The sequence below is a fragment of the Leptomonas pyrrhocoris genome (genome assembly GCF_001293395.1).
Source record: "Leptomonas pyrrhocoris isolate H10 chromosome Unknown, whole genome shotgun sequence".
NCBI classification, from domain to species: Eukaryota; Euglenozoa; class Kinetoplastea; order Trypanosomatida; family Trypanosomatidae; genus Leptomonas; species Leptomonas pyrrhocoris.
In genome coordinates, this window is record NW_015438380.1 from 273,645 (window position 1) to 297,160 (window position 23,516).

A 23,516-nucleotide genomic window follows, 5' to 3' on the forward strand; every position below is an offset into this window, starting at 1 on the left:
GGGGGCGGTGCGCCGTTTTCGCCCCGCCCCGCCGCCTGCCCGGGGGCCGGGAGGGGCCTGGGCTCGGCGGAGGCCCAGGCGGCGTTTGGGCTGCCCCGGGGCACCCAGGGCCGGCTTCGCCCGGCGGGAGAAGGGGGGCGGGGAATAGGGGGAGGGGAAAAGCGACTGAGGGGCGGCGGAAAACGAAAGCGGCAAGGCGCGCCGAGGGGGCCGGCGCTGGGATGGGTTTTGGCGCGGCGCAGCGCGACACCTCTTTCGGCGGCGGCGGCATTCTCTACAACAGTTTTTCATTTTGCTTTATTGGATGTGAAAGGGTCCATCGTCGGAAAAGGTCGAGGGGTCGTATGGAGGCAACAAAAGTAGGTCCAGGAGCGGTTTCCGAGACGGCGTAGAAGGCGAACACCGTGACGCTGGCGCTCGCTTAAAGAGCGAGAAAAAGAAAAATAAGAAAATGCAGCAGTTGTACCTGGCGGCGGCGTTCCGCTCTTCTCCCAACGTCGCAGCGCCGTCCTGCCGATTTGTGTAAAGAAAAAGGATATTATGAAGAGTTTCTTTTGATTTCTACAGCTTCAAGTCCTTGAACAGGGTGGACTGAAGCAACGAGCCCGTGAGGATGACGCTGATGGCGGCGACGAACAGGTCGTCCGCGTACGTCACGGTGTACTGCACCGCGGTGATGAGGACTTGTATCGCTGCCGCGCACGCAGACACACGACTGAATCGGACGCGACTATCTGCACGATGCTCGCCGTCGCATCGGTGGGGTCAGACACAAAGATGGGCAGCACGATGTACGTGAAGATGGTGGCGTGCAGCACGGCAATGCGCAGCCCAATCACGAAGGGCAGCCACCGCGCGTTGGTCACCGCACGCAGACGCAGCACCCACCGATCCAGCAGCGAGTGCTTCCTCGCCCCGCAGAAGCCGCCGTTGTACTTTTGGAGCAGAAGAACGTCGTCGAGGGAGGGCGTGCAGTTTCCTACCCGCACCGGACACATCAGCTCGACGGGCTGCCGGCACAGCGGACACTTGAGCTGGCGGTACACCCCGGTGTACTCCCACAGCTGCACAACGCAGTGGGCGCAGAACTCTTGATGCCCACACGGCAGCAGCGCCACCGGGTGCTCTACCGCGGAGGCGAAACAGATGGTGCAGCTTCGAGCGTTGGCGGCGTGCGAAGGCGAGGGTGCGCGACGCTGCGGGTGCTGGCAGAGCATCAGCCCGTCCGCTGCCTTCAGCGCTGCGGCGTAATTCGGCACGGCGTCCCAGCTCCGCGCCATGCGCACCCTCTGCCGCCGCTGCCGCCGGTGTACCACGAGTCGTGCCAGCCACAAGATGAGCAGCACCACGGAGAGGGTCGGCACCGCAACCTGCACAAAGTCGCGAGCGATCGAGTCGCCGTTGGACAGGCTGGAGAAGAGATCGAAGCTGGCCGGAAAGGTCGGGGCCACGGGGTGCGACGTGTTCGCGTACCGGGCCTGCGCAAACGTCAACGGCGGCGCCGGCCGGTGCTGCACTAGCTGCTTCATTTCGAAACCTCCTCGCTGATGGGTCAAGAAGAAGAAGAGCGAATAAATGAAACACCGAAAAACAAACAAACAAGTGAGGAGGAATATAGATACAAGAGTGCGCTTTGGGTAGTTTGTTGATGTGGGGCGGGCGGGAGGAATTTAGCCTTGAAGGCGCCAATGTTGACGGCCAAGGCAAAGGGCAAAAAGAGGAAGAAAAAGAAGAAAAAAAAAGGAAGACGACCGCACAGAAAGAAGCGTTTTTTTTTGTCTTACAAAAACAAACAAACAATAATAATAAAAAGAGAAAAACACCTGGACTCAAAACAGCAGAAGCTTCGCAAAGCAATTGAGAGGGCGAAGAAGCCGGTCGAATTCAATAGCAATAACAACAACAAAAAAAAACGTAAACGAGAGAGAGAGAGAGCGTGCTTGGGTGAGTGAGTAAAAGAATATATATATATATGCCTCACACACACACACAAACTCAAATACACATGAAAAAACTCTCCGATTCCTGTCTTGAAAGAAAAAAAAAACCAAATATATATGTATAAGCTGGAACTGCGAAAAGAGGAAAAGGAGGGCGATGACACGCTGAGGCACGCTGGTGAAGAGCGCTGTACAGCTGGAACGAAAATCCCAAATAATAATAATAAATAAATAACCAAAAACAGACCTTTTTTTGGGGGTTGCGCGCTTGTACTTCTCTTTCTCGCGAATGAGCGTGGAAGGAGGACACAACCAAGGAAAACAACGGAACCTATTAGAGGATAAACAAACAAAAAAGAGGCGGAACAATGCTCACAACACAATACGAGCAAGTCTACACACCTTCGCTAAAAAAGAAAGCAAAAAGCCCTTTAGCTGATGTAGCTCTCCTATACATTTGCACGTAATGCCGAGGAGAGACAATCAAGAAGAAAGGAAGCGACGAACACGAACCACAACACCAACAAACACAACCGCGGAAGGAGAATCAGAAACGAAGGCCGTGACACGTTACCCGCGCTTTCAACGTGAAGCAGTGAAGCGACGACGTGGGCGAAGCTGCAGACCAGCGCACGTGGGTGTCTGTAAAGGCAAGACGAAACAATCCGCAAGGAGCAAGAGAGAGGGAAGAACAACAACAACAACAAAAGAAGATGACGTCCACAATGCTGCCACACAGCCGTTGCAGTCGTTGGGATTTAAAGAGAAAAAGAACAAAGGAGACGATTACTACCAAGTAAATAAATTGAAGTCCGTCAATGGGGGTTGCGTTGAGTGCTTCTGAGTGGGTGTGCCCGCGATGGGTCGATGGACGTGGGGGGGGGGGGGAGGGGGGCGCATGCAAAATATGGAGAGGGAGAGTGAGACGGAGGGAGGCGAAGAAAGGATGAAGACAAGGTATGTCGCCGTTCGAGTAGATTACTAGTAATACTACTACTACTACTACTAATAATAATAAAGCGAGGGAGGTGAATAGATGGTGTCGATAAGAAAAAGGTTCACCAGAGACGGCGAGCAGGCCTTGAATGTCTCCCTTTCACGGAACAGTCTTTGCAGCGGAGTAGAGCGGCTTAACGAAGGCCCCCTTTAAAAACCTTTTCTCTGAATGAAATATCAAAAGCCTTTTTTGAGAAGTTGTTATCGTTGCCGGCTGCTGCTACCCGGACCGCAACAGCCGATCTCACAGACATCATTCAAGCGGACGCCACGAAGAGCCGGAAGAGCCAGCGCGGGGCCGTTTGTGGGGGGGGGCGGGCGCGGCGGGAGGGCAGCGAGGCATCCCTCCCGCTTACCTTCCACCCCCTCTCATTTTATCTTCTTTTTTGTAGATTTCATGGCACCACCGAAGACACGCTGTTGTGCGCCGGCGCCGCCACCTCCGCTGCCGCCACGCACTCACGCAGCCACGGATGTCGCAACGCCTCGTACGCCGTCAGCCGCTGCGACGGGTACTTCTCGAGCAACCCGCGCAGGAACGACGCGCCGAGGGCGGAGATGGGAGGCAGCGCGACATCAGCGACACACCCGGCGGCGTCCACTGTGCGACCGTTTGACGCGGACGCTGCTGCAGCCCCGTCATTTGCTGCCGTGGCCGCCTCCGTCGACACGTACACGAGACGATCCAGGTCCACCTCGGCGCGATGAAAGGCGCAGCCTTCCGCGTAGCTTGCGAGCGAGCAACTCAGCTGATGGACCGTGGTGGTGAACAACGAAATGGTCTCACGCTTGTTAGAATGCAATCTGCGCTTGTTGCTGCGGTCGTCGTCGGCGCGTCCGTCTTGAGCGCGACGCACACGAGCAGCCAGCGCCTCTGCGTGCACGCGCCACAGCTGCGTATGCGCCGTCGCGGCCATCGCGCTGGACTCTTTTCCAGTTGTCGCTGCCGTCGTGGCTGCGGCTGTGGTGGCCACGAAGTTCGACGGCAGCTCCGGCAGCAACGGCACTCGCACCGACTCCACAACCGCCAGTGGTGGCAGACAGGCCGAGGGCTCGTCCGCGCAGGCAGGCTGCTGCTGCTGCTGCTGCTGTGGTGGGGTGGGTGGATCACTCCTGTTGCGCTCCTGTGTGGCGGGTCGACGTCGACGCCGCTGAAACCGCAGCGGGGCGTCGTAGTCCACGACGGGCGGCCCGTCGGGTCGTCGGGGGTGCCGCTTCGATGGAAACGGCGCCCGCCCCGTCAGCAGCGCGTACGCGATGACGCCGACGGAGTACATGTCCACCGCGGCGCTGTAGCCGACCTTGTTGGGCCGCAGCGTGGGATGCGTCACTTCCGGGGCGGCGTAAATCGGCGTGCCGCAGCTCGTCGTCGCGTCGTTTCGGGCGTAGACGAGACGGACCCGCTCAGGCACTTCGGCGCCGTGCTCTGCGGCGGCGAAACCGTGCAGCGTCTCCGCTGTGGAAGACGGCCGAGTCTGCAGTTGGTCCAGCACACGGGACAGGCCGAAGTCGGTCACCTTCACCACCGGCCACAGCGCACGCGGGATGTGAACGGTGTGCAGGACGGAGAGGGGGTTGCAGAACTCGACTTCGGCGACCGCTGCGTTGGAACTCGGCGATGCGGGCGTGACGGGGCATTGCGTTCCCCTCAACGTGGAATGCTCGTAGTCACGTAGCTGCTGCAGCAACAACTGCAGCTGCAGCGCGTTCAGCGCGTAGCGGTCACACGGCCGGAGCAGCATCAGGTTCTCCAACTTCAAATCTCGATGAATGATGCCCATCGTGTGGAGGTACAGGACAGCTTCGAGAACCTGGACGATAATTAGCTTCACCAGGTACTCCGGGAGCGGGCCGCCGATCCCGATGAGGTCGATGTCGTCGTACGCCGGCGCGCCTTCGCCTTCGCTGGCCTCCGCCTGCGAGTCCTCGGCCGTTGCGTCGCACGCGGCATCACGTGCAACGCTTGATGGATCGTCCGCACGTGGCTGCTTCCGCGTCGCCCACCGGCTACGCTTTCGGCGCCTGTACGGCTGCAGGAGGTCCCAGACCTCCCCGCCGGTCGCCTGCTCCATGACGAGGGCGAGCTGATCCGGCTGGTCAAACACCTCAAACAGCGCCGTGACGTTCGGGTGGCGCACGGCGAGGAGGATGTTTATTTCACACTGCTGCCGGCGGCGGTGCTGCAGCTCCTTTTCGTAGGAGCGGCGAAGCGGCTCTGGCAGACAACGCAGCAGCTCGTGTCGCCGCTGCTCTCGCTGCTGTGCGTTGACACCTCGCTGCTTCCATAACACCCCCGCGTTGCTTTCCGTGGACACCCGTTCACTGTGCTTCCGACCCTTCCCGTGCTGCGCCTCCGCATCCGCTTCTTGTGAACCGAGTGAAAACACAGGCGAGGTGGAGTCGTCGTGGCTCTTCCCGATGAAGCTGCCCGACCCCGCCGCGGCATCCGCCAGCTGCAGACTGGCGAGGGCCCCGGCTGTCCACTCCTCTCGCCGCTGCGCTGCCAGGTCATCCGGCTGCGTTTCTAACAGCACCAACTGCTGCACCACGGCCGCCTCCCCTGCGGTCATGGTGGTGGAGATCGTCGTCGCGGTCGTGGCCACCGGGATTGGCGTATCGTCTCGCCCGTGCAGCGGTGTGCCCGACTTCTCGTGCGCGTCATCGCTGTTTGCCTCCTGTTGCTGCAGCACGTTCAGCAGCATGCGTTGCTTGCGGATGATCTTGACTGCAAAAACGTACTGAACGGCCGATCCGGCGGCAGCTCGTAGCACCGCTGTTGGCGACCGCCGCTCCTTCTCCCGCACGTAGGCTGCGCCTAACTCCGCCTCCTCCGTCGCGTTTTTCGTCCACACGCACGCGGCAGCCGTGCTGAAAAGCTGCTGCTCCCATCCGTGTGTTTGACTCGTGCCGTTGCTGCCGTGGTCGATGATATTTACCTTCGAGAGGATCGCCGCGGCAACAGTGCTGAGAGAGGGGGCTTGAGGAGCGCGCCCTGACGCACTATCCTCTCCGAGGTCGTTGCGCAAGGCGGCGCGGTACACGACACCGAACGTGCCTTGGCCAAGCGGCTTCGCGCGGTCTAACGTGTAGAACTCCTCGACGCGGTGACCATACATGCGGCGCACCTGCGCCTCGACATTCCACTGCGCTTTGCAGAGCAGCGCGTGCCGTCGTGCGACGGTCTGGCGCTGACGCTGCTCACGACGATGTGCTGCCGCTGCTGTATCATCGGAGCGTGAAAGCGGCGCGTCAGCGTCGTGTGTCGTTTGGTGACCCTCGGCGTGTTGCGCGTGTGGTGGGTGATTGACTTGTTGCAGCAACACCCATGCAAGAAAGCCATCCGCCGTTAAAAACGTGAAGGAGAGGTTGTAGTCGGCGGTGTGGCGCGGGCCGGCGTTGATCAGCTCCACCGTGTCCCCGCTGCGCAGCCGCGCGGACTTGCCTTTGCCCACGTGCCGACCCTCCACCATGCAGCCATTAGTGCTGTAGTCGGAAAGAAGAATGTTCACCCTCTCGCCGACCGCCGCAACATCCCGAGCAGGGAGAGGGGGAGGAGAAGAAGAAGCCAGGCCTTCTCCGTTCGCTCCCTTGTTGTTGACGTCGCCGTCCTGTTGCACTTGATGCTGTTCGTCCTCGTTCTGCAACGCATCCTCTCTGAACTTCTCTTGCAGCAGATCATCCTCCATCGCGTATCCGTTGTGCTGCGCGACCGCGCGTGCCACCGCGACCGCCGCCTCGTCCGCGGCGCGCTGCGTCTCTGCGTCCGTGCCGTGAAGGCTGTCCACCTCTCTGGTGCTGCCCTGCTGATACGACAGCGAACAGTGCACGCAGCTGACACACGGATTTGTTGCGAGGACGACGTCGTTGCTCGTCAAGCGGCCCACCGTCACCTGACCCTGCCCGCTGCGGCTACAAAGAGGCAGCAGGAGGTGCAATGTGGAGCACCACTCATTTACCGTCTGCACCTCTGCACGGTGCGTGTGCGCGGCATCGCCGGAGGAGCCCACTGGAAAGTGCCGGGACCGTTGCGCGGAAGGTAGGTGGTTCCACAGCCATGCATCACCTGGCGCAGACAACACGCCAGCATCGACAGAGTCGATTACAGACGACTGCGTTGAACACACACCGGCGTAGCGCGCTTGCGCGTACGTGAGCAGGCCGTTCTCCTTCGTCGGAGCCGTGTTGGAGACCAGCACTCCCCACACTAGCGAGGACGCGGGGCACGAAGTGCCGGTGGGCTCTGTCAGGGACTGCACCGTAGACTGCGGCGCGTGCATGACGAACGAAGGGGTTTATGTTCTTCCTAAACAATAGTTTTGTTTGTGTTTGTGTGGGTGCTGCGGAACATATAACCAAAGGAGAGAAAAGAGAGATGTGACGGGGTGCGAGTTTCTATCAGTTGTGGTCAGAGGCAGAGTGAGGCGGAGAGAGGGCTCGCTAAGAGGACGATAAAGAAGTGGAGGCTTCGAAGTGTAAAATATAAATATATATGTATATAGAGAGTCTGTAGCGTGATAGAAAGGGGCGCAAGCATTCCTTTTGTTTGTCGCGTGCTTGTGTTCGTGTGTCTGTCTCTCTCTCTCTGTGTGTGTGCAGCAGAGGCACAGGGAAGACGCCGTTCATACAACAGCTTCGTGACGGTGCCAGGCAGCCACCATGCTCCAAACAGACGCTGCAATGCAATTGCTTGCAGAAAGAGGAAAAACGAGGAGAGGATGCGACGGCCAGAAAAGGAAAAGGAAAGAAAGGGGATGAGGGAGAAACACACACAAACATCATCAGCGACAATCACACAGAGAGGAAGCGTACAAAGCTGTGGTGTCGCAATGCGCTTGAGGACGTCTGCCTCCTCTAAAACTAAAAACAACAACCGGGGAAGAATATATATATGAAAGGAGACGCCGAACCGCAGCGCCTTTCGTCGCTCCGTCCCGCTCTCTCTCTCTCGCCGGATTCGTTGGCCGCGATTTGAACTTCCATTTCGTACACATACACCACCACCACCACCACAAGCTGTTCAACAACAGGAGCATAAGAGCGTAAACAACAGTAGAAATAAAAAAAAACACCGTCGTGAAGAGAATAAAAGAAGAGGAAAGGCAACGAGACTACGCAGCAATCTGAGATGCAGATGCCATGGGTGTGTGTGGGTGTGGGTGTGCAGCAGACAACACTAATTCAAAACGGAGCGGGTGGGGGCTTCATACCTGTCTCACAAACGATGAAGCGCCGCAGTCAGACACGCTTGCATACAGAAGAGGGGAACCGCAACCGAAGAGTACATATTTTTTCCCTTTCTGCTTTAGAAATGAGAAAATAAATACTGGAAGAGGCGCACAGGAGAAGGTAAATGATGTGAGGAGGAAAGCACACACACACGCCCACACATCTGAAGAAAAGACTTCTCCCCTCAACTGCTGAACAGGACAATTGGGGGAGACGCGACCGCGCCTTCTTGGAAGGCCGCACTGCTGCGGGACGTTGAGGGCAAGTAGATCCGGAGAGAAGAGTCCAGCAAAAAACAGATTAAGAAGTTAATAAGCAATGCGCCCGTCCCAAACGAACACATACCCTAAGCGAACACGCCATCACCACAGAGTGAAATAAATATATAGTTATATGTATGAAAAGAAGCACTTGAAAAGGTAGTAAATAATAATAATACCTGCGCACACTACGGCGCAGAAGAGCAATACATATACATACATATATATAACAAGACAACGAAAAACCAGGTGATGAACAGACACTCTCCGTTTCTCGACGTGCAGCGCCTGTTCAGGTATACAAAAGAGCTGAGAGACGTCTCAGAAGACGTGTCGACGACTACTGCTGTTGCGTCTGGTCACGCTGGCACTGCAGGAAGTAATCCCACGCCCACTTGCAGCTGTCCGCCGACTCGGGATTCGCCTCCATGCACTTCGAGTACCCCACCAGCTGCGGCGTGCAGACGTTGTTCTCCTGGGCGGCGGCCTGCGCCAGCTGCTGCGCTTCTGCGGGCTGCGTAGGGGCCTGATTGTTGTGGCCGTAGAGGTAGTTGCTGATGCCGTGACCGAGCACGCTACCACCCGCGACCGCGGCCATGGTGCCCATCATACCGGAGCCACCACCACCGCCGTACATGGGGCGTTGCACGTAGACGTTCGTCACCTCGCTTCGTCGCGGTGGCGGTGGTGGCGCTGCGGTGTGCGGCGAGGAGCGGCGGAAACCGCCGGAGCCGCGGGAAGAGCTGCGAGAACGACCCATTGATTGCTATCCTTTTTGTGTTCTTCAAGTGAGTGACGTGCTGTGTGGTTGTTTGATGGTCGACTTGGGCGTTGTTGATGGTGTGCGACGTCGTCGACGGAGATGGGAAGAGAAAAACAACTTGTGTTGTATGTCGGCTGGGTGAAAAGCGCTAGAGCTTCAGAGACGCTGACGAATAACAAAATGGGTATCCGTTTTTCTTTCTTTCTTTCAATAAAGAAGGTCAGCGCGAGGGATTGCGAGAGCGGCAAAGAGGCGAGGAAGAAGACAGCAAGTTGAGAGCACATGTGTAGAGGAAAGAAACGAAGGGAGGGGTGCGTTCAGGGAACTGCCCAACGACGTCACTGTAAAAGCGAAGGAGAAGATAGCCCAACAGGCAGCGGACGGCGACACGTCATAATGAAGAAGTAAAAAAACAAAGCAAACAAACGAGCTCTGTGCATCTTCACGTGCGCTGGCGCACCGCGAGCGCTTTGACGTTCACACGGACGGACGGCGGAGCCTTCCTTCCTTCCTTTCCTTAAAAAACAACAACGAGAAACCATGTTCTTTTTCCCTTTGCTTTCATTTGAGTAGATATAACACCGGCTTTCATCAGACAAGAACACGCATTCCCCGTCCCATCACCACCACACCACCCGGACAGCTTACCCCTCAAAAAAATGAAAGAAAGGCCTCAAACCTATTCAACGGATTATCTTCTTACCTCTTCATCAGAGGAATATGCTTGTGTGTGTGTGTGCGGGAGAGGCATGTTACGTGTCCGAGGTGCGCGTATATATATATATATATATATATAGTGAAGTAAAGCCACTTCGATGACCACCACACATACACACGATCACACACCCACATCGAAGCCCTTGGTAGTTCAAAGGAGCAGTGTCTCACCTACAAACGAAACAAAAACAACGTTATTCGCCTCAAAAAAAAAAACAATAAGAGTAGCAGTTATCGAGATTTTATATTGTTAAACGAGGCTTTAATGCACATTCACACCTCATGAAGTTAGTCCACGCACAGGAATTGTCTAAGTAAAGGAAAGAGAGGGAGAAAGCATAGCGGCGCGACGCCGCAGACACCTGACGGCAGCACATGCTGATATTTATATAGAGAGCTATATAACTCTCGAGGTACGCTTCGTCGTGCAAGAGGGAGGAGGAAAACCAAAAAAAAAAAGAAGAACGGCAAACAACGAAAAGCCTTTTCATCCGGTACCGGCGCACATACTCTCTGCCGTGGAGCATACATAAGGAAAATAATTAACAAAAAAAAACCAATGTCAACAGCAGCAAATAATTCTGTTGCCTCCACTCCCCTCTTCGCAGATCAGCACGCCTCCGAACAAGTGCACGAGCCCATTCGTTTTATTATTTCCCTTTTCTTTTGATGTCCTTACAGCTCCGTGTCCTCCTTACACCGCATGTAGTTATCCAGCGCCCACGTGCAGTTGGTTTTGAAATCCGGGTTCACCTCTAAGCACTGGCGATAGCCCAACATGTGCGGCGCGCACGCACCGGAGCCGTGCTGCAGGACGCTGCCCTGCGCAGACGGCGACGCGGAGAGTGCTGGTAGGCCCGACGCACCCCCCTTTGGCACCGCCGTCGCGGCAACGGCGTTGTGGTGTGATGTGACGTACGCCTCACCACCCACCACGCTCACCGGCCCCGGCAAACGACCCCCCTCTGCCGGTGTCATCGCGGGTGGGGGAAAGGGCAACCGCGGCTGCACACGCCCACCGTTTTGCGGCGACCACGCGGCGCTGCTCACGCGGCTCTCGTACGGCGGCTGCTCTTTGGCCGTAATCAGCGACAGAGGAGCGGAGTTGTTTGTCGCCGTCAGCGCACCACGTTGTGGGTGCGGCGACGCGGTGGTTGGGGATGCCGAGGGCGTGGTAGTGGTGGAGGTGGAGGTGGCCTGTGCGTCAAGATTTGCGCTGCTGTCCCGCGAGGGAAGGTTGCGCGGGGAGCTGTAAAGGGGACTCAACAGCGCCATGAAGAAGCCTTGGCTACCGGTGGGTGTCTGGGCAGGGCGCTGCTGCTGCTGCTGCTGCGCCAGACTCAACGGGTTATCTTCCGCCATGATCAGTTACTTTGTTATTAGATTGGAAAAGAAGAAAGGAAAATAATATGATAAAGAGAAATAGATGAGACGTGAAAGAGGGAGACAATTGAATTCTAAGAAGGTGTTGTGTACGAAAGGAAAAGACGGAACGTGCAACAACTCAATAGTAACAATAAGAGTAAGAATCAAACAAATAAGGCGTGATGTTGGTTTGCTGCTGTGAAAGGCACTCGCCGGCGCCAAGAGAAGTTTGATGGGAGGCGGGAGGGGAGAGATGGCAGCAGCAGCAGCAAATAATAATAATAATAAAATTCTCCTTGTGTGCGGGACGGGAGAGAGCGACGGTGAAGAAGCACGAGAGCGAGTAGAAGAAACACCACAACACACAGACAAACAGACGAGAAGACTTTTGGTGGTTCTCAGCAGTCGAAAAGGCACAAGGAAGGACTCTGTAATCCCGCACTCACGGACCGGCGCGAGGGGGAGGGGGGAGGGGGGAAGAAGAAAGGATTGAACCACTGAGAAGGCGTGATAGTCTCGTGCGAAAAGCGTGGAGATGCTGAGGAGGGAAAAAAGGAATAAAGATATGTGAAGAATAACAAACCCCTCCTTCCAAAGAGAGAAATTGAGACGAAACCGGACTTAACCGCGCTAAACCCGGCGTTGGCCTCTCTCCTTTTCTTTCTTTAAATAGATGCACACAATAAGTATTTCTTGTCTTCTTCTTTTTGATGGGAGAGTCACGAGTAGCGCCGTGAACCTTGCAGAGGAAAAAACAGCAAAAGGAGAAAAAAAAATAACGCAGGCCACCGGCTTCTCTGACGACGACGCCGACGTCAACAAAACGAGAGGGGGCGACGTCACGGAACTTAATTTTCTTTTAAAAGAATTATTACTGAAAACCGTTTTGAGTATCTTCAAACTACAAGGAAGATGATTTACAGCAGAAACACACACACACACACACACCAACACCAACGACAAGGACACGAGTCTAAAATGAAAGGTATAAGAGAGATGCGAAGGCGAATTTTAATACACGTGTGTTTGTGGGAAGGGGGGGGGGGAGGGGCGTCAACGTATGAGAAAAAAGGAGGAGAGATGCAGCAGAAGAAAAGAAAGCAATTTACGGGCAGCTGTACTCCTGATATATATATGTATATACTTTTTCCTTCTTGCTTTGCTTCCTGACCGCAAGTGTGCGCGATGACTGGAAATAAATAAATATATATATAAAGGCGAGAGAAAGGAGGAAAGGGCAAAGGATATGGAGAAGCACGCGGCTTGCTACGGCAGCACGCAGCAACCAGTGGAAAGACAGAAAACAGGCGGCACAAGGACACACACACACTCACACATATATATATTCTCACAGCGGGAGATATAAAAAAAAGACAAATCCTCTTTTTTCTCGCAGCGGCAGCTATTCTTCTGACGTGCGTGCGTGCTGGGGAGATGACAAACCACGTAAAGGACGCCCACCGCACACGCTCGCGATGAACATACTTGCCCGCCGTCCTACTTTGTCAGCTGCGATGTCACACGTCGGAGGGATGTGGCTTCACAGCGACAAATGTCTCAGCATTCACACGTTCTTTTTTCTTCTTTCTTTGACCTTCTTCATTCGACTACTCCATTTCTTGTTCTTGTTCTTTTCTTCTTAATTAAGGAATTGTAAATATCGTAAGAGAGGTTAAGTGGGCGCATGAGTAAATAAATAAATAGAGGAATATAAAAAGCCACACAAGCGAAGGAGAGAGAGGGAGAGGGAGAGAGCTTCGCGCATTCCGTTTACGTTTGGAAGTGTGCAGTACGCGTGACAGCCCCGACAAGCACAGCGGCAACAGAGAAGAGAGAGAGACGGAGGAAGGTACACAAACAACAACCGCACGCACGCACACGCCCACACACACAGATACACAGACGAAGCAGAAAGCGGTCTCGCTACCGCGCGTTGGACTACACTTCTACCGCACGTGTGAGTGTGTGTGTGTGTGTGTTTACCTTCTCCGTGTCCCCGATGCTTCTTGGCGTTTCGCTTTGTGTGTTGTTCGTTATATATATTTTCTTTCTGTTATTGTTTCTTACTGAGCCGGCGCGGCCGGGTGGTCACGCTGGCACTGCAGAAAGTAATCCCACGCCCACTTGCAGCTGTCCGCCGACTCGGGATTCGCCTCCATGCACTTCGAGTACCCCACCAGCTGCGGCGTGCAGACGTTGTTCTCCTGGGCGGCAGCCTGCGCCAGCTGCTGCGCTTCTGCGGGCTGCGTAGGGGCCTGATTGTTGTGGCCGTAGAGGTAGTTGCTGATGCCGTGACCGAGCACGCTACCACCCGCGACCGCGGCCATGGTGCCCATCATACCGGAGCCACCACCACCGCCGTACATGGGGCGTTGCACGTAGACGTTCGTCACAGACGGCTGCTGCTGCTGCTGGTGCGGCTGCTGCTGCGACGTTGAGTGGTGCATCGGCTCCGCTCGCTTGGGCGCTGGCGGCGGCGGCGGTGCGGCGTGGCTGCGGCCGGCCGTGGGAGCAGGACGAGAACGACCCATTGTTTTTCTTCTTCTTTTAATAGTTCTCCCAAGCGAATTGCTTCGATAACAAAATAGAAAAAAGCCGTCCAAGAAGATTATTAAGAAAAAGCAACGAATAAAGCGCGATCGCAGGGGGGCACACACGATGCCGAAACCAGAAAACGGAGGAGGAGGAAGAGGAAGGAAAGTGCTGATGGGTGACGCGGGGGGGGGGGAGGAGGAGTTGTGGGAGAAAACACCGATACAAACAGTAGTGTGCACGTGATAGAAGGAGGAGGGGAGAAGCAGGCGAGGAGAGAGAGAGAAGATAAAATGATCTGCAGTTCCTTTGACGCCCAAGCGAAGCAGAATACACATCCATGCGTTGCCTTTTATCCTCCCTTCTGTCTCGCTTCACGTGGAGGCGAATCAGGAAGGATAAGCGGCGGCATCGCTCGTTACCAAGCCAGCTGTATTTCTGTCGCTCTGTGCGTGCAGGAGAGTCCGTCAACGTCGGCTCAACGATCCCCCCCCTCCTAGAAACACCGTTTCACAGACATTAACCAGTTCCACTAACGCTGTGTCGGTGGGCGAGGAGGAGGGAAAAACTGCGCGGCTCGTCTGACGTTGATGCATGGAGTTCGCCCGATTCGGTCCAAAACCAACCAGCCAAAAGAGCTCGGCCTCGCACGACTCGCCTTGGGCTTCTTCCTTCCTTGATAAGTCTACTGCTTCATTCCAGCATTGGTTGGCTGAAACTGCATCACAAACACTTCAGCAAAAACGAAATATATACCTGACCACCACCACCACCACCACAAAGGAAAGAGACACGAAATAGTAATGAAAGACACGCCGAAACAAACACAAGAAGTCCGCTGTCACCGCCCTTCTCTTAGAATAAATATATCCTTCACGTACCCCTCGTCGTTGACCCCCATCAGTAAAGAGAGGAGGATAAGTTGAAAAGCGGGGCGAGGGCGCTCGGGAGACAACACCGGAGCCAACGGAGACCAAGACACACGCACACACGCACACACACACACACGCATAGAGATAACAACTCGTCGAGTATAGAACAGCACCAAAGAAGTGGGCGGCGCTCTGCAAGGTGTGGGGGTGTGGGGGATGCGCATATCCAAATGGGAGGGGGGCAATACGGCGTCTCTCCCTCCTTCCCCCTCCCCCCACCGAAAACAAACCGACTAACCGACCAACGGAGCCTTCACATTCTTTTTATGATAGACCACTTCTTTCTTCTCTCTTCTTAAAAAAAAGTATTTATTAGTTTACGGCTTTGCGTACATGCGCGTCCATTCGCGCGCGGTCTGTAGGGCGCCCGCCTCATCTTCCTTCCAGTGATCCGCCACGTCGTTCGCGAGCGGGTCGTCCGGGTTCGGACTCGACATCAAAATTTGAATCGACAGAAGCACCTTGTTGATCAGAAGCGCCGGCGACCACTTATCCTTGATGATATCGAGACAGATGCGGCCCACCTTGTCTACGTTGGGGTGGTAAATACGCGTGAGGAAGCGCACCTTCGGCGGCTTCATTGGGTACTCCTCGGGGAGGAAGAGCTCGAGGCGGAAGAGGCCGCCTTCGTAGCACGACTGCGGGGGGCCCTGGATGGTGACCATGAAGTACCGCGGGTTGTCCTTCGTCGGGGTGGCCGTGATGCCGGGCGGGCACTCCTTCTGGAGCTTCTCCGTTTCCTTGATAATGCGCGTAGTCAACATCGCTGCCTTCGCTCTGTTGTTCGTATCCTCTTTCCTTTCTTTCTTTTTTCGAAAGAGAGCTGCGTTAGGGTTTTTGCTATGTTCTACCTCCTCCGAGGGACTCAAACAACGGTTGATGCGCTCGTTGCACAGGCAACAAGTTTCTGGTACTCAATATGAGGGGCGAAAGAAGAGAGAGAGAGGGAAGGGCGATAGAGAGAAACACCACCAACCCCGAAGGAAATAGCTTTGCCGCTCCCCACACAAACACGCACACGAATGCCGGCGAATGAGACTGCTGAGAACACAAAATCCAAAGCTGCGGCACACGCAGGCGCAGATAATACCAGTTGTAGTAATACTAATAAAGAAAGAAAGCACTCACTCACAAGCTCACCCGCGCGACAACCGAAAGAGCGCGCGCTGGAACAGGCAGGGAGCGAAGGAGCGAGTCGAGACACAACAAATGGGAGAGAAAACAAACGAGTAAACAAAAAAGAGAAGCGAATAAGAAATGAGACGTGTGAAAGTCGCTGGAATATGACCACCAAACCGGAAGGAAAACACCGAGTAAATATAGAGGAGCGTGAACAGCAACAGCAAAAACAATAGAAAGAAGAACTAAGCGAATAATAGAGATGAAAGGCACAGTCAACTGTATGCGTAATACGATGACCTGAGAAGCACCAATATATATGTGTATAAGAAACACAAGAGCGCGCAGCAGAGCAGAAGAGGCGACGAGAGAGAGAGAAAGAGGAAGAAATACGCTGCGCTACAATGCACCATCCCTTTTTTATCTATTTGAAACATATACCTTTCACTGCTGCAGTGGAGCGTGATGGGGCCGCAGAGGCGCAGCGACACGACGGCTTTGATACAGGAGTGTACAGACCGAAAGACATACAGACACCAAACGGCCTTTTCACATCCTATATATATATATAGAACGATCGTTGACTGCCATGCGGTGTGTCACTAACATCTGCAACCTCAGCGGTGGTGTTTGTTTTCGCAGCCCCACGCACCCCCACCCTGTTTCTATTTTGTTCTGTTTTTATTCTTCTGTGTTTTCGCTGAGGGTACTGAAATATATATATATATATATATATATTTGTATTTGTATTTTTTACACAAGGACACCGCTTGCTGCCCAATACTTGTATGATACATGATGAAACGAAGAGAACAAGAAGAAGATGGATTCATGAACCAACAACAACAACAAAACCCCAGCACAAACAGAACGACGCAGCGAGGCGTAAACCGCCAAAGAGAGGGGGCGGCCGTCTCGCTTTGGACGTGCTACCGGCGGTGAGGACATGCGATTGCCTTTCGCCAAGGCAGTGGGTAAACGAAATACCCGCAGAGCATGCGGGAGGGGAAGACAAACAAACAACATAAATCGAAGCGTCCATCCCACTCAACGAGGTGATGCAAGCAGCGCCAGTAGAGGGAGAGAGAGAGAAAAGGAGGGAGACGCGACCACCACCACATAACAAACGACGGGGGCAACGACAAAGATGCGCCGCTAATGTACATGTATGAAAACATCACCACCGAACACACCCGCATGCGATGGAGGACAAACAACTAAGAAAAAAAAAGACAGCGCAAGCAAATGAGTACCACTTGGATGCAGCAAACCATGCAGCGAAGGACTCTGAACTGACCACCCCTCCCCCCGGCCGCTCGTTGCACCACGCGGTGCACACACTGAAGAAGAAAAACAGCTGAGCCAACGAACAAGCAATGGTCTCTCGAGTTACTCGCGACTATCTTGCTTCGTCAGGCCAGCGCACTCTGCCGGGCCGCGTCCTGCGCCGCCTTCATCGCCTCCGTGTGCGCTGTCAGGCGCTCGCGCAGCTTATTCTGAAACTCCATCCGCGTGTGCGTCTCGGCCTTGGCGCGAGCTTTGCGCTCCACCACCAAGGCCTCCAGTCCTGCCTTGCGCACCTGCAGGAACGTCAGTCGATCTCGCAGCTGCGCCGCCTCCGCCTCTAGTCGGGCGTGGGCCGCGGCGAGCTCTTCGCGATCATCCTGCCCATCCAACAAGTGCTCCTGAGTCGCGCTGAGCCGCTCGCGTGCGACGACGCCGCGTGCGGCCAGCGAGAGCTGCGCCTCGCCCAGCAGTCGCCGCAGAAGCACGCCGCGCTCCGGCAAGTCGACGGTGACCTGCCGTAGCAGCTCCTCGCCGAGCAGGTCGAACTGCACCAGCCGGCGCTCCTTATTCAACTCCAGCACGTTCAGGGTGGTGGCCACACTCGCGGAGCCGCCGCCGCTGGACGACAGCGCGGTGGGGCGTGCCGGCGGTGGACGCGTGGTGCGGGTGCACACCGGGTCCTTTCCACTCGCAATCACGGTGGTGGTCGGTGTGGGGCCGGCAGCAGCAGCAGCAGCGGCGGCAGTGCAGCTCTTCGGCAGCCCCTTTTCCCCCGTCGGTTTGGCATCGGCCGGCCTCTTCGGCGTGAAGGCGACGCTCGCGGTGGTTTTCGTTGCCGCCGTGGCGGACGTCGGCTGCTGCTGCGCGTTTTGGGCGCTGGAGGACAGCGTTAACGGCCGCCCACAGCAGCGTGCGTGGCACTGCGCCAGTATTTGTTCCAGCGACTGCTCCAGCCTTTTTAGGTACTCGCGCGGGGCCTGCACCTCACTCGTGCGCTCCAGCACCACCAGCATCACCCCGATCGGGGCCTGAGCGTACTCCTCCGTCAGCAGTGTAGCACACTCCGCTAATTCAGCCCGACTCTGCCGGTCATTTGGGTGCTCTTGCAGCGCCTGCCGGAGCAATGCCTGCTGCGCCAGCGTCGTCTGCCGCTGCTGCTGGACCTCGACGGCGACTTCGTAGTCCACCATGTAGTAGAGCAACATACGCGGCGGGAGCAATGCGTCGAGCGTGGCGCGCAAGGTCGAGGTCACCACCGGGACGCGCGGCTCCGCCCCGGCCAAAGGCGACGCGGCTCTGTTGTTCGCCGCCACCGCCGCCGCCGCCGCATCAGTCACGGCATCGTCACTGCTGTCCGGCTGCGCGCACCCGATCAGAAGCTGACGTACGTACGCCGGCACATCGACCTCTACGTCGGCATCCATTTCGGGCTCCGACTGCGATGCACGCTGCTGCTGCTGCTCTGTCGACGCCACACGCGCATCGGCAGCCCGAACAAGGCGACGGAGCATCTCACCGTACTCCACCGAGTCTGACGGAATTTCACGCAGTCCGCTGAGGCACGCCTCCACCATGGCGTAACGCCGCTCGTCCTCCAGGTGTCGATGCCGCTGCTGCGGCGGTCGGTTGCTCGCATGTTCGGCGTCTTCCTCTTCTTCCTCTTCCTCCTCCTCCGCAGCGTTGCGACAGCGTGAAGAGCTGGGACAGAGTAGGTACTCCAGCACCTCCTCCGCGACGCGCTCGCCGTAAATCCGCTGCTCGTCTGCGGCGGTTAATTCCTGCGCTTGACGCATCGCTGCTGCTGCTGCTGCTGCTGCTGCTGCGTGGTGGTGATCGTCGTCGTCGCCGTCGTCGTCGCCGTCCGCGTCGGCCTCTGCGGAGGGGTGCGTCATCTTCGTTCTGCACCCCGGCACCCGACCCACGGCGAGTGGCAAACGCTCTCGTATAAAGTCCGATACAGGGGCGGGAGTTTCTGCGTCGGAGAGCGCACGTGGCCGCGGCGGCGACGAGGATGGCAGCGGAGAAAGCGGCGCCGCGTCCACGGAGTCCTGATGCGCGGCCTGCCGCTGTCGGTACTGCAGTTGCTGGTCGATCGTGGACAGCATCTCGTGAAAGTGCAGCGGGATGCGCGCCACCACTAGCGGTTCGTCCCGTGCCGTGAAGGTCAGCGGGGCGTCGCGTGCGAACGCATGGGCGAGCGGGTCGGTGCGGCACACCGCACACGGGCTGTCTGCATCGTTGAGGTAATCGAGTTGGGTCTCCTTTGTGTTCTCCACATCGCCGAGGACGACGACGCCACCGCTGTTTGGACGGCTCTGTGTCAACGGTGGCCTCGAGGAGCCCTTGCTGCCGCACAGCAGGCTCATCGCAGCGGAGGCCGGACCCGCAGCTGGGTGATGGCAGTCCTGCGCTGCGCCGTCCGCGGCGAGCACGTCGTGGCTGCTGAAGACTTCGACGGCGAGGCGGTGACCGTCGTTACGCATCTTCACGGCCCGCATCGTTGGCGGGTGAACTTCACACACACGCGTGCGCTTGTATGTATATATGTGTCTGTGTGGGTGGGTGGGTGAAGTCAAAAGAAGAGCGGAAAACAAAACGTCAGCTGTGCAAGCACAACGCGGACGCCGAATTGGTCGTAGTGCCCGCTTCGGGTACAATGAGCAAACACAAGCACCCACACACGCAAGAACAGCAACAACCCAGTGCCGCCGCCTCCTTCCTTCTTCCTTTTTTTTTAAATTAAGAATTTTGAGCAGCGAGCGATGGAGAGCGACAGTAAGCAGTTCTTTTGGCCCTTAGAGAGCAAGAGTGGTCAAGAGGCCTTTCCTTTTTTCCCGCTGTCGCAACTTTCCAATGCGAGGTGAACGCGCCGGTGCGAGAGTGCCATGCAGCGAGGAAGTAAACGAAAGAGAGGAGGAAGAGTTGACAAGAAGGGAATCGGAAAAAAACAAACAAAAAGAAAGAAAGCGAAGACGCCGCGATGCGTTCCGTTAGGCGTTGATGTGATGTACAACCAGTGGAATATACATATGAATATACACGTGCGCGTTTGAGCAGCCATGACTGGCGGCAACACGTTCAGCGCTGCGCCACTCACATACGCAAAGCCTTGAGAAACATAAATACACCGGTAAGAGGAAACGATAGACACACGACACCGCGAAAGAAGATGAGCGCACACCTTCTCTGCGCGGCTTTTGCTTCTGCGTCTTCGACGAATACGGTAGCAGCAGCAGCAGCAGCAGCATCAACAACCACAATAGAAACATAAAATAAAGTAACATAGAATCGAGCAGTGGCATGAAATACAGCTGGACAGATAAAACAATCAAACAGCAACAGAAGGAGAACACAAAAGAAAAGAAGTGCCACATGCATTATCAGCCCTCCTCGGAACCGCCGATCTACACCTGCTCCTGTGCCGCCGCCAACCACCGCGGAATGTCTTCTGCTAGCCGCGCCAGCTCCCTCCACACCAGCGCGTCTCGCGAGGTAGAAGCACTGCCCTTCGGCGTACACCCGCTAGGGAAAGAAAGAAGGGACGATGAGCCGGTGACACACGTCGCTGCCCAACTCAGCGGCACCGCCCCACTCACCACCGCGGCCGCAACACCAAAGAGTGGATGGTGCAGCATGTGCTGCGACAGCGCCGTCAACGCATCAGTGAGGGCGACCTCGCCCGACAAAAGCACGCCGTCTGCCGTGGCAGTGGACCGATGCATCGAAGGGCGTTCGTCCGAGACACACGCGGTACACCTTTCGCCACTTCTGTGATTCCCCGTTGCTGCTGCTGATGACGGCGGCCGCGGCGAAGAAACCGATCGGCCGCTCTTCGATTGGCGAAGGGCGGTCCCATCGCTCCGCTGGGCTTTCGCGCCGGCGCGCAGCGTAGGCAGCAGCAGCAAACGCAGAAGCAGCCGCACCAGCCGGCGCACACCGCAACAGCACATCCGATCCCACCTCGTCTCGCACTGCACAACAGAGTCGTCGATGCTGTCCAGCGTGCACCGGCGCAGCGCGCGATCACGTCGACGGCTCTCGGAGAACAGCAGCAACACGTCCAGCGCAACCTCACACCACAGCGGCATCTGTGCGGTGCGTCCCTCCAGCTCCATCAACACATAGGACTCCATGCGCAGCAGCTCCTGCGTAGCATTTCCAGACGCCATAGAGGGGGAGGTTGCCGCCTCTTCCACTGGCGCGCGTGCGTAGTGCGAGGGCACCGGACAGCGGTCTACCACCTGCGCCAGCAGACCAACACGCAGACGGTGGAAAGCGTCGATGTACGCGCAGGACGGCGTTGCACCACCCGGCGTCGCCATGCACCGCTTTAGTTCGTCTGCGAGCGCTTCCGGCGTCATCTCCACGGCTGCAGCTGCGCGTGCCAACTCCGACACGCAGGAACACGTGGACAACCGTGGCGGTTCCGGTTGCGTGTGCTTCTGTTGTCCATCTCGCTGCGCGGCACCCAACACCTCCAGATGAGGTATGAAGAGAACAACAGAGCGTCGCTGCTGCAGGTGACTCCACGCAAGTCGCACGGACGCCATCACAGCCCACACGCGGTTCTTCTCATCGCAGAAGGATCGATAGGCCTTCTCGAAAGCGGTGATGGCGCCCGCTGCGGCTGTGTAGCGTGCAGGCGAGATGGAGCAGCACGATGACGTCGTGCAATTCGAAAAGAGGTCGGAGCTGCGACGCTCGCCGTCGTGTGTGTGCGTCCCCCTCGCCTCGTGCTCCCTCTTGTGCGGTTTACTCTCTCTCTCCCTGCCGTCGGATGCGCGTTGTGCGGCACGGGCGCGTTGGCGTAGCCGGAAGCTGCACTCATGCTCGCTGCTGCGCCACACAAAGGAAGCCAACGTTTGGATCGCCAGCAGCGGCATTAACTCGACCTGCAGAGACATCCGAAGCGACGTCAACGACGGTGTGTGTGACGTCTGTGGGGAGGTGGATAGTTGTCGGGGTAGTAGCGGACAAGCAACGTGCGGGTGCCGCTGCGTGTCAAGGGAAGGAGGTGGAGGACGATTTTGAATACTCGCCGATGGGCTTGTCGCGGTCGGCGTCGCCTGGCCATGTCCTCCGCGATGATCACCACCACCCACGACCCCCGCACACCGGCAACTCTCCCCCGCGTGCGCAACATCCATCCCGCGCGGTGCGACGTCAACGTGGCCGCCCCTTCCATCCAACGGCTGGTGGAAGAGGTAGTAGTCGAGGTGGAAGCGGTAGAGTGCTGGATCGAGGTAGCGGCCACGCACCAAGCAACCACAGAGACACGTCGCTACGGGACTTACAATCCCAGCCTGCGCACGGCTCACGGCGGTGTTCGCTGATGTTCCAATGTATTTCTGGAAGTCAGAGGAGGACAACGGGGGTGGCGGCGACGCCCGCATCACTTCCAGAATGTGGCAGAGACTGAGGCTCAAGGACAGACACGTGCTGGCGTCCCGCGGGTAGCGGGTAAGGAGAAACCACAGCTGTCTTTGCCGCTCCTCATGACAGCCGCACGTCGAGTCAGCAGGGCTTCGTGCGGAGTCTGCGTATGCTCCTGCAGACGGGCCTTGGGATGCTGCGGTCGTCGGTGCGGCTTCCGGGGACACCCACTGAGAGGGCAGCAGACGACGCCACTGCTGCCGTGCGCTTTCAGAAGCCCCCGTGATCAACAGCGGAGTTAACGGAGGGGCGCTGTGGGCACTGCCGCCGCGACGAGAACCCGCGCTGGCTCTCTCCTCGTCGGCCCAACCGCCATTGCTGTCATAGTCGTGGTGGTGGTACTCGCCCCTGTTCGCCTCGCCTGCTGACGGCTGCGCTGGTGTTGTTGGAGGTGTGAGGTACAGCCGCAGGAGCCGGACTAGCGACTCCGCAATGCCCTCCGTCGCCGCCCCCCTCGCCGCAGTGGAGGTGGAGGGCGGAGCTGGTAAAGATGGCGAAGGCCGCACGTTTTTTGAAGCCGAGGGAGACGAAGAAGGCGAAGAGGGCACCGCTTCTGGAGGATGCTTCGGCGACCACCGCGGACAGGCGCTACCGCCCTCTCCCTCCGTGTGGACCTTGCGAAGATGACTGTCCACGATGGTTGGCTCTGTCAGATGAGGGACCGCTTCCGCAGTCGGCGAAGGGCGATAGGGAAGCGAGACGTGACACGGTGGATCTCTCTTATCGCTTCTGCGTCTGCTTGTTCGTTGTCTGCTGTGTGCAACGTCGTTCTGCGCCATCAAGCTCGTATCTTGTCGACGGTCATCTTGTGAGTTCGATGAGGAAGAACAGCTGCTGCGCCTCTCTCGCTGCCTTTTCCCGCGTGAAGGCGAATGCATGGAAGGACAGATCGGTTCTGTCGCCGTGAAGGTGCTCATCTTCGAGTCTTTCTGTCTCTCTGCATGTG

At 56.9% G+C, this 23,516-nt stretch overlaps 8 protein-coding genes across 11 annotated transcripts; all 8 read right to left on the reverse strand.

The window, feature by feature from the left end:
• Positions 1 to 653: 653 nt before the first annotated feature.
• On the reverse strand, positions 654 to 2,781 carry ABB37_08435 (hypothetical protein; the record flags this gene model as incomplete). Its single annotated transcript, XM_015807446.1, has 1 exon — positions 654 to 2,781. Exon 1 carries the CDS (start codon positions 1,527 to 1,529, stop codon positions 654 to 656), a length of 876 nt encoding a protein of 291 aa, XP_015653985.1. The 5' UTR covers positions 1,530 to 2,781.
• A 550-nt stretch (positions 2,782 to 3,331) lies between these two features.
• On the reverse strand, positions 3,332 to 8,260 carry ABB37_08436 (serine-threonine protein kinase-like protein; the record flags this gene model as incomplete). The annotated part of the gene is made up of 1 exon (XM_015807447.1): positions 3,332 to 8,260. Exon 1 carries the CDS (start codon positions 7,211 to 7,213, stop codon positions 3,332 to 3,334), a length of 3,882 nt encoding a protein of 1,293 aa, XP_015653986.1. The 5' UTR covers positions 7,214 to 8,260.
• A 502-nt stretch (positions 8,261 to 8,762) lies between these two features.
• ABB37_08437 (putative mitochondrial hypothetical protein) lies at positions 8,763 to 9,390 on the reverse strand (the record flags this gene model as incomplete). The annotated part of the gene is made up of 1 exon (XM_015807448.1): positions 8,763 to 9,390. Exon 1 carries the CDS (start codon positions 9,180 to 9,182, stop codon positions 8,763 to 8,765), a length of 420 nt encoding a protein of 139 aa, XP_015653987.1. The 5' UTR covers positions 9,183 to 9,390.
• A 1,187-nt stretch (positions 9,391 to 10,577) lies between these two features.
• ABB37_08438 (hypothetical protein) lies at positions 10,578 to 12,457 on the reverse strand (the record flags this gene model as incomplete). 2 transcript variants are annotated; one of them, XM_015807450.1, is made up of 1 exon in its annotated part: positions 10,578 to 12,457. In XM_015807450.1, exon 1 carries the CDS (start codon positions 11,262 to 11,264, stop codon positions 10,578 to 10,580), a length of 687 nt encoding a protein of 228 aa, XP_015653989.1. In that variant the 5' UTR covers positions 11,265 to 12,457. The 2 variants fall into 2 exon arrangements, with proteins under 2 accessions (XP_015653989.1, XP_015653988.1); XM_015807449.1 differs by having other exon boundaries at positions 10,578 to 11,274.
• Positions 12,458 to 13,330: 873 nt separating this feature from the next.
• ABB37_08439 (putative mitochondrial hypothetical protein) lies at positions 13,331 to 13,971 on the reverse strand (the record flags this gene model as incomplete). Of its 2 annotated transcripts, none has more annotated exons than XM_015807452.1 (1): positions 13,331 to 13,971. In XM_015807452.1, the coding sequence occupies exon 1, from the start codon at positions 13,796 to 13,798 to the stop codon at positions 13,331 to 13,333; it is 468 nt and encodes a 155-aa protein (XP_015653991.1). In that variant the 5' UTR covers positions 13,799 to 13,971. The 2 variants fall into 2 exon arrangements, with proteins under 2 accessions (XP_015653991.1, XP_015653990.1); XM_015807451.1 differs by having other exon boundaries at positions 13,331 to 13,839.
• A 1,077-nt stretch (positions 13,972 to 15,048) lies between these two features.
• Positions 15,049 to 16,151, reverse strand: ABB37_08440 (putative Ubiquitin-conjugating enzyme E2; the record flags this gene model as incomplete). Of its 2 annotated transcripts, none has more annotated exons than XM_015807454.1 (1): positions 15,049 to 16,151. In XM_015807454.1, exon 1 carries the CDS (start codon positions 15,493 to 15,495, stop codon positions 15,049 to 15,051), a length of 447 nt encoding a protein of 148 aa, XP_015653993.1. In that variant the 5' UTR covers positions 15,496 to 16,151. The 2 variants fall into 2 exon arrangements, with proteins under 2 accessions (XP_015653993.1, XP_015653992.1); XM_015807453.1 differs by having other exon boundaries at positions 15,049 to 15,639.
• A 1,111-nt stretch (positions 16,152 to 17,262) lies between these two features.
• On the reverse strand, positions 17,263 to 19,635 carry ABB37_08441 (hypothetical protein; the record flags this gene model as incomplete). The annotated part of the gene is made up of 1 exon (XM_015807455.1): positions 17,263 to 19,635. The coding sequence occupies one exon, from the start codon at positions 19,633 to 19,635 to the stop codon at positions 17,263 to 17,265; it is 2,373 nt and encodes a 790-aa protein (XP_015653994.1).
• Positions 19,636 to 20,541: 906 nt separating this feature from the next.
• On the reverse strand, positions 20,542 to 23,487 carry ABB37_08442 (hypothetical protein; the record flags this gene model as incomplete). Its single annotated transcript, XM_015807456.1, has 1 exon — positions 20,542 to 23,487. One exon carries the CDS (start codon positions 23,485 to 23,487, stop codon positions 20,542 to 20,544), a length of 2,946 nt encoding a protein of 981 aa, XP_015653995.1.
• Positions 23,488 to 23,516: the final 29 nt, after the last annotated feature.